This window comes from Trachypithecus francoisi, unplaced genomic scaffold (genome assembly GCF_009764315.1).
Source record: "Trachypithecus francoisi isolate TF-2019V2 unplaced genomic scaffold, Tfra_2.0 Lachesis_group8, whole genome shotgun sequence".
NCBI classification, from domain to species: Eukaryota; Metazoa; Chordata; class Mammalia; order Primates; family Cercopithecidae; genus Trachypithecus; species Trachypithecus francoisi.
In genome coordinates this window covers 83227278-83236503 of record NW_022681473.1, presented here as the reverse complement: position 1 = coordinate 83236503, position 9226 = coordinate 83227278, and the positions used below count along the sequence as shown (strand labels likewise).

Below are 9226 nucleotides of genomic sequence, written 5' to 3'. Positions count from 1 at the left end.
TGAGATATGTAATAAATATCTCAGGATATTTATTTCGGCCCCTCTCTAATCCCTAGCATGTCATTTTCATGAGAAAAAAAGGAAAATAAAATTCTTCTGTAATACTCAACTAGAAATTTCCAGAGGTTAATAATTTTGGAAGCATATTCTTCTGGATATGTATGTAAAGTCTTTTATTGGTTCTAGCTGTTTTTCATCAGATTTTTAAAGTTTTTCTGGGTAGGCAATCATGATTTGCAAGTAATTATTATACTGACACCCAATATTTATTTATTTAACATTTTGAAAATTTTTATTTAGAGACTAAAACTTCTAGGATGTAATTGAATAACGATGATAGCAAGCATGTCTTCTTGCCGACTTTAATAGAATGCTTCTAGTATTTCACCCTTAAAACGATGTGATTTAAGGTTGGACTTTGTGTGAAGGGAGTATCCTCCTAAGCTTACCAAAATAATTACCTTGGTTGTAACTTATAGAATAAATTGTCAGTATCTTGACAATTTCATCTTGACAAAGATCAAGATATTTGCTTTTGTCCAGATAAATGGCAATGGAACTATACCTTTGCTTTACTCAGATATCCAACTGTTGCAGCTCTTTCTCTTTTTACCTACAATAAAATATTAAATCCATAAATCATTAGATGCCTGGGTTTAAGTCTAGTTGTGGGAGTTTGCTAACTATTCTGAATTTCACTTTCTTTATCTGAAAATTAGAATTAAAAATACTGACTTCACAGAGTTGCTGCATTAACTTATTGCCTAGAATGTAGCAAGCATTCAATAAATTTATTATTATAGCTGTTATATAATATATATTTCACTCTCTGATCCTATTGGAGATATAGATATTAATATAATATATATTAGATATATCACATATAATAATAAGAGAGTGAAAATCTCCTTAGAAAAGACTTTTCAGTTAATGACAGTGGTGATTCTAGGATTATCTTAAGTTCACCGTGGTCTTTTCTTTAGAGGTGGTAGGATGCCCAACTGCTCCAGTTTGTTCTGGATAGGGGAGTGTCCCAGGATGAAGGACTTTTGGTGCTAAAACTAGAGAAGTCCTGGGTAAATTGGGACAAGTTGGTCACCTAGATCATGGTAATATTTGACTCCTTTCCTGTTTTCATCTGATCAGGCAGTCTCCTCCAGAAGACAAAAATAGCATTCAAAGAAAATTATTAAAGTCCTCCTGATGAACAGATATCACCATCATCATTTTAGTAATAATAATAATACTAATAATAATACTGTAATAATAAGCCACATTTAGAAGGAAACTAAATATCTCTTTCTAAGGAAATTTCTAGCAAACCAAGACAAACACTACTGGGATGATTTTCACAGAAGATGTACTCTTTGGATGGTGAGAGAGCACTAAGAAAGTAGCTATTCCAATGGGGCAGGAGGTAGAAAAGAGAAACTGGGGTACTTGGCATAGTTCAGATACTACAAATCCGGTGCTCCTGATCTACAGAAGGAAGTGTGGATATAGACCCACATTGAGAGTGAGAGTAACAGGAGGAGGTGCAAGAGTGAGGTGAATAATTTCCCTCTAGGAAGTTTGGGGCAAGCCTGGAGGGGATACTGGTTTTGTGGGCTCTTGCCAGGATAGTTGCTACCCACCTGTGCTCTGGCCTGAACCTGGCTGAGTCATCACCCAGAATGCTGTGATGGTGGGAGTAATTATAGCCCAGGAGGACATGGAAGCATCAAGTAATTACAGTCAAGGAGGACACGCCCCGGGCTATGGTGCTGCTGTGCACAGAGCACGAGGCAAGGTTCGGGCAGCTGTGGGAAAAAGGTATAGATGCTTCAAAGTATTATTAAAAATGTGTGGATCCCCATGAAGCTCTACTATACTCAAGTTTACCAGGATATTTGGGTAGGAATGGGGCTGATGAACCTCACCGTTTATAAAATCTAGACTGCTAATAAAAGAAGTAAAGCTTTGAAAGCTCTGGCGCCTGCTCATGGTCATCACTAATCAGCTTTACCTGGCATACACATGAAATGAAACATCAGTCAGCCTGTAAATTTAAGCAAGCTGTGTTAGACTGTACACTTGTCTAAGTATCGCTTACTTCGTGGCATGAATAAATGGATCTGTGAAATGCACTGAAAAAAAAAAAAAGATCAAGATCAGGAGTGGGAAACAGAGGTCATTGCTGGGTAAACTCAAAAGATGTAGTACACAGGCCAGAGACAGGGCTGAGACACTGGGCATTTATTTTTACTAGATGCTGGACAGTTATTGTGGCTTCAATGAGATAATGCACATAGACGCAGAGTTCTTACATGGCACATAGTTAAAGCTTACTATCACCTATTTTTAGTTTTTGCACCTCTGAAAGCTAATCAACTAATTTCCCCTAGTATAGAAGCAGATGAACAAAAGTCAAAAATTGAAATTCTTTACCGGGAATAAAAGTTGTACAAGTTGTGTTTGTTCCACCAACAATTTCCTTTGATCCAAATGGCCAGTATAGAAAGATCAATGTTCTTCTACAGTGGCTAGAGCACAAACAATGATGTCAAGGGCACATATACTAGGAAGAGACCACTAATGACCTCTCACAGGCCTCCCAAGGTAGCATCATGACCTGAAATTACCCATGCAGGCCAGGAACTGTAATTTTATTCAGTCACAGAAAGAAACGCTTATCTCACTTGTTAGTTCTGCACAATCATCAAACTTACAAGAGTGAATACAAACCAGTGTATCTTTTATTTGTAGTTTTAAATTTTCATTACTTTTATTTTTCAATAATTTAATACAATCAATCAATAAAAGAGGACCATGTATGGGCCAGTGGTGACAGTGTGTTACTAAACACAGATATTGGATAGGCAATTAGCAGTGTCTGCTCCAACCATGGCATCAGTTTATTAATTTTCAATAATAAATTACTATAAGAATTCTGGAGTCCTTATGATCAGTGCCAAGTGCCATGAAAAGTCCAATCAAAATCAGAAACCATTTAATTTATTCCTTCAGAAGAAATTACTGCATAGGTCTATTTGACAAGCACAATCTTCCTTAAGATATTAGCTTAACCATAATCAAGAAGGTTGTCCTGAATGCAGAATATAAGCTAAGAAAGTTGACTGTTTAATGGCTTCAGGGAAGAAAGTTTCTGGCCCACAGAACTGGAAATACCAGCCAGGTCACAGCCTCTCTAGGACAGTGCTAAGATGGAAATTACTAACATTTGCTTCAGTAACTTTTCCTGCTTTTTCTATCCCCAAGTCACAAAATCACTTTTTAATGTATGTATTCTTTGCTTAGTCAAGTTAATATATCTACCTCGGTTATAGAAAACTTTTGCAAGCCCACAGGCCAGTTTTTCCTCTCTAAAGAGTTTTTTTGAATGTCTGCTTCGATTTGTAGCCCGTTTATTTCACTTTTTCTCCTTGTGCAAGCATCTCAAGTTATTCTGGTCACTTTACTGACACACTTATATACAGAGAGCAACTATCCAATCTCCCTGCTTTTTGACATTCATCTTATCTTGTTTATAATATATAGGTAATTCCATGAAGTTTCTCAGGATCCCTTCTATTCAGTATGTTGTTGACTGAAATCTTTGGTTATCACCTTGGTCTCTGTGCCATTAATTGCCTCCTTTATTTCTTATATGTTAATTTATTATTCCACTGGATCCAGCTTCAGTCTACAAATGTAGTTAAGACTCCACTGCCCTGAAAACCCTACCCTCAAGTCTGCACCTCTCAGGCTACTTTCCTTTCATGGTGGAGGGACTGGAAACAGCATTGTCATGCATCATTGCCCTCTTCCATGTATCAACACCTTGCAAACTGGCTCCTACAAGTTCCATACTCCAGTGGAACTTGCTTCTTGGAGTAGTACTTTCAGTGATCTCTTCTCCCTGGGGTCTAGTGCTAGACCCCAAAAAGGGGTGAATGCCTGGCTTTGCTGACATTGCTCCCTGGCCATAGTTAAAAGAGAGACACACACTCAAGCTAGGTTACTTCTGTCTCCTGGGATTTGGAGCATGAACTGGAGAGGTGCAGAATTTTCTGGAGCAGAGCTGTATTAGTGGCTGCACCACCCTGGGAGAGGGGTCATAGATTCCTAGGAGGCCCCCAGAGCTGCCCTGGTTCCTATCCTTCCCGAACCTTGGTTGTTCATCTCCTCCGCTAACTCTCTGTGAGTTCTCCCAGAATCCTCCTTTAGGTACTGGCCTTAAATTCCCTTTTTTCTTTCTGTCTAAGCTAGTAGTCAGCTTCTATCCTTTACAACCTAATTAACTGGTTAATTCTTAACCAGTTAATTCTCTTACCCTTTTTAACAATTCAGAAGCATTGAACACTGAAGAATCCCCTTCCCTGCTGAAATTGGTTTTCCGTGTCTTTGCTGCCTTTGCATTCTTGTGGCCCCTTGTCCTGCAGCATTTTCTCAGGCCCCACTGTCACTCCTCTTCTTTCCCTCACCCTTGAATGAAAGACTTTCTAAAATATTTTTAAAATTTTTTTGTTTTGCTTTGAGACAGTCTCACTCTGTCACCCAGGCTGGAGTGCAGTGGCATGATCTTGGCTCACTGCAGGCTCCACCTCCTGGTTTCAAGTGATTCTCCTGTCTCAGCCTTCTGAGTAGCTGGGATTACAGGTGCATGCCACCACACCCAGCTAATTTTTATATTTTTTAGTAGAGACAGGGTTTCACCATGTTGGCCAGGCTGGCATTGAACTCCTGATCTCAGGTGATCCACCCGCCTCGGCCTCCCAAAGTGCTAGAATCACAGGCATGAGCCGTCGCCCGGCCCTTCCTAAAATATTATATTTGAGAATCCTTTTTACATTCTCACTTATTCAAATCAACAAAACAAAATTTGAATGAGCCAGATACTCCACCTCATTTCAGAATATTTTGAAGAGATAGTCTAGAGAACATGACTATATATATGGTCTTATTCTATTGGCACAGTCAAGCAACAAGACATCCAAGTTCTAGATATACATTTCTGATTATCTACATGTGTATTTGTGATTCAACTCACCTAAGATCACCTATTACCATCTGAAATTTAGTATGCTTAAAACTATACTCATTATTTCTGCCCTCAAATATGATCCTTTTTCTATCTTTCCAATCTCAATCCAGAACAGTACCATCCTCCCACCATAAGCTTAAATATCAGAGTCATCTCTTATTCCCTCTTCCCATCTGGTAAATGCACAGGCCCTGTTGATTCTGACCCTGATACACATTCACCTCAGCAGAACATGCCCACGGGCACCCCCATCAAGTCTCCTTACATTTCACTTCCTGTTGCAGGGGTTTACTAACTCAGTGCCCAGCTCTCTGGCTGTGCCCTACCCAGTCATCCTCCACATGGCTGCTTAAGTCTTTTAAAACTCAGATTTGATCGTGACAGTTCCCAGAAGAGAAGCCTTTCAGTGGTTCTTCAAGGGATGTTCATAAAAATTGCCGAGGAGTTCTGAAAAAGTGAAGATTCTTGGGCTGCAAATAAGAATTCCTCAGTCAGTTTCCAGAAATAAGGTATGAATATTTTGAGAACCTCATCGCCCCACCCCCACCCAGGGATTTTGATATAGACCTATGGTTAAGTGTCATTGCTTTAATGGAACCTCAATGCCTACCGAACAGATCTCAAATTTCTCACTGTGATATTTAGGGCACCAACTTCTGCTTCAAGCCTTGTCTCCTTTAATTCCTTACATATTCCAAAGTCTGACAAAGAGTGATGACAGTAGTTACTATTTCCTGAATGCCTCCTGACATCATGCCTTTCATTAGTCTGCTCTTGCCACTTGGAAAATCCTTTCTTCTCCATTTCTATTTCTCTCAATGACACCCTCCTTCAAGGTCAAGTTTGACTAATTTAGAGTAAAATACATTATAGTATTTAGAGTAGTTATGGGGTCATAATAAGCCCTCTATAATAGCAGTTAATGTTGTTATGATGATGATGATGATAAATAATACCTTATACCTCCATGAAGTCCTTACCACCCACTAAATCAGAACTAGTCTTTCCCTCCTTTGTGTTTCCATTGCACTTTGTTTCTAGTCCTTTTAGGGTATCTGCTAGATTCTGTTTTGGTTTTTGTACCCGTCTTACCTGTCCTGGTGAAGTGCAACCTTGTTAGTGAACTCTATCTTGGTCAGGTACTATATCATGTTCAAAACACAGCAGTTGCTCGATACATTTTCACACTTTTAAATTGAGTTCTAAATGATCTTTGTGAACTGTCACCCCCGCCAGAAACAGATGTTCAGCAGTATTCCCTGCCTGTTTGTTCAGCGTGTTTTGTCTCTGAGCTGAGCAGGGGAGAAACCCGACTCGGAGCCCTTTAAATTAAACATGCATTTAAGTGGCAAAAGAATTTTTAATTAGAGCCTGGGCAAAGGAAACATTAATATTTGTTGAGTGCATACTCTGCCAGGACACTGTAGTGTGTTTGCCCTTGGAACAGCTGTGTAGCAGGAAGCTGCTTCTAACGTATTCCGTATTCTTTCCTCCCATTGTTTGCTTAAGGTAACATTTATGTCTGATATTTGCTTAATGTGTCTCTCAAGTCATTTCTGAGCATTGTAAAGAGGAAACGGTTCACTGGGTGGCAATGCCAGGCACTCAACACTGAGTAACTGATGTGTTAGTGGTGCTCTTTGAAAAGTATGATGTACTGTGAAGTGTCACACTATCTGGATAATTTGCTGTTACCATCAGCCAGGTGGCTGTTTAAATGGTTTTAGATTGAGGATGAGTTTCCAATAATTTTAGGCCTTCCCCAAATCCATACTCCTAGGAGAAGTGGGGATTTTTGGCCCATGGCATGATGTCCCTGTGAACAGTAGCAGAAATGTAGATCTGTTTTATGAGATAAGGGACTACAGTGGTTCTCTGAGCCCATGCTTCCACGTTGAATGGTAGTTAGGACTATAACACGGGTGACTATATAACTTATTGTTAAAAGAGTGGATGCTCAGCACAACAGAATCCACTGGGACTATCCCAGGCGAATTGGTACCTCAGCTACCAGAGCACAGATCACTTCCATGCTGGGCATGGAGTCAGTGACATCTGCTTCTTTCAACTCCAGATAAAGTGCTAAAAGAGAGGGTGTGAACCCTGAGAGTAAGTATAAAGATCCTCTGGATGTGCAGAATTCATCCTGAAGTGACTGAACAAAGCTAAGGGGTGAATTTGATAAATCTCTGCACTGCAGCCTAATGAAAGAGCAGGCTTCTTAGTTGAAAGAGCGAATCATGCATTGGGGGCGTCTGAGGAAAGTTAGGCTTCTCCTCTAAATTCCGCAGTGTGATGAGGGGCAGGAATGGACTTTGCCTGAACACAGAGACTGATGCCTGAACTTAAGAGTCTCATTGATTGCATCCAGTGTTTTCTGGACTGTCCAGCGAAGCCCTCTCCAAGTCCTACCTTACCTTCAAGGCTCACTAAGCGATGAATGTCTCTATGGGTATTCTCACTGTCCTCCAATCCCATTGCTTTCTCCTTCCTTAGAAGTGATACACCCTCTTTACTACCGAAGTTGTGACTTACATTTATACAGCCCTGCTGAAAATCATTACCAACCTAGCTCAAAGGAATCTTTACTTTATTCTGAATCCCTCTAGCACTGAGTTGTTTAGTCCACTTTGCCCTTGTGATACATAGTCTTGCATTGTTAGTTGTTCTTTTCACCTGAACTGTTTTGTCTTCTCAAATTGATTGAGAATATAAGTCATATATTATTGTTCTTTCTTCATCCACATTCCTCAATTATCAACGAATACTTATTGATTGATTTTGAAAACCTTATTTTGTATGTTGAACCATCTTGGTTTTGTTCTGAATAGAAGAGTTATTAATGTTACCAAAATGTACCTGGACTTTCCCTTTATTTCTGACCATATCACCAAAAAAATAAAAAATCCTCCAAATCTGGAATTTACATCAGACTTCTTGGAGGAATGGGGAAATGAGTTAATATTTTAACTCAAAAGGGTGATGCTAGAAGCCTAAAGTATACAGCAGAAGTGGTAGGATGAATAGAATTGTTAAAATCCACAGAGGGGCCGGGCGCAGTGGCTTGTGCCTGTAATCCCAGCACTTTGGGAGGCCAAGGCGGGTGGATCATGAGGTAAAGCGTTCGAGGCCTGGCCAACATGGTGAAGCCTCGTCTCTACAAGAATACAAAAATTAGCCAGCTGTGGTAGTGCGTGCCTGTAATCCCAGCTACTCAGGAGGCTGAGGCAGGAGACTCACTTGAACCCGGGAAGTGGAGGTTGCAGTGAGCTGAGATCACGCCACTGCACTCCAGCCTAGGCAACTCTGTCTCAGGGAAAAAAAAAAATCATCAGATTGGAATTGGGATCCTGGGTTTGGTTCTTATGACTACTAAGTCTTAGAATTTACTTCTTCTCTGAACCTCAGTTTGTTCATTTGTAAAATATTGATTATAATATGTATTTCTGTAGGTTTATTGTGAAGATTAAATGAGATAACGTATAAGAAAACACTAAGAATGATGCCTAGAACAGTATATGTTAAATAATTCTCAGTCTGAATGAGTCACTGATGTTGTTTTAGAGTATGCCAAATCCTGTAATTCTGGGTATTTTGGTTTCCTTAAAGAGCCACATTTGAAAGATCACCAATGGAGATAAGGTCAAACTTGTTAGATGGTAAATAGTCTCTTGACATAAGGAATGGAACCCAAAGACCTAAATAGAGGATGGATTAGTACCCATTTATAATACACAAAATGAACTGTTCCTTAGTCAATTTCTCACTTCTTTGACTTAATACAATGGCCTACTATTAAGTAATCAATCATTGATCTAATTTATTATACAATGAATGCAGTCTATTGAGAAAGTCAGATCAAAATGCTTAGCTGTTTTATGAAGGAAAAATCAGATGAGGAACAATTGTGTGTTGTTATCACAAAAAATCAAAATTAATAGGAACAGTAGCCTATAAATGAAGCATAATGTGATTGGCTACCAGCCTGGTCTTAAAGAAAATGGGTTGGTAACCTTTTCTTAAATGGTACCTTTTTCCAAGGACCTCTTATCTTAAAATCTTCTGAGGGCATGGGCTAGAATGCAGTCCTCTAACTGGAACTTCTCCTTTTTCCTGAATGGAAGCTTTCTAACTTCCATGCCGCTTCTTTTTATTACCAAAAAGCACATATATGTTGGTGTTTATTTTCTCTGATCAGTTTTA

At 39.4% G+C, this 9226-nt stretch overlaps 1 protein-coding gene across 1 annotated transcript; it reads left to right on the top strand.

Annotated features, from left to right (window-relative positions):
- The first annotated feature begins 1818 nt into the window (after positions 1-1818).
- On the top strand, positions 1819-1995 carry LOC117081199 (ATP synthase subunit ATP5MPL, mitochondrial). The gene is given in 1 exon segment (XM_033206964.1): positions 1819-1995. A coding segment is annotated over 1 exon segment (177 nt).
- Positions 1996-9226: the final 7231 nt, after the last annotated feature.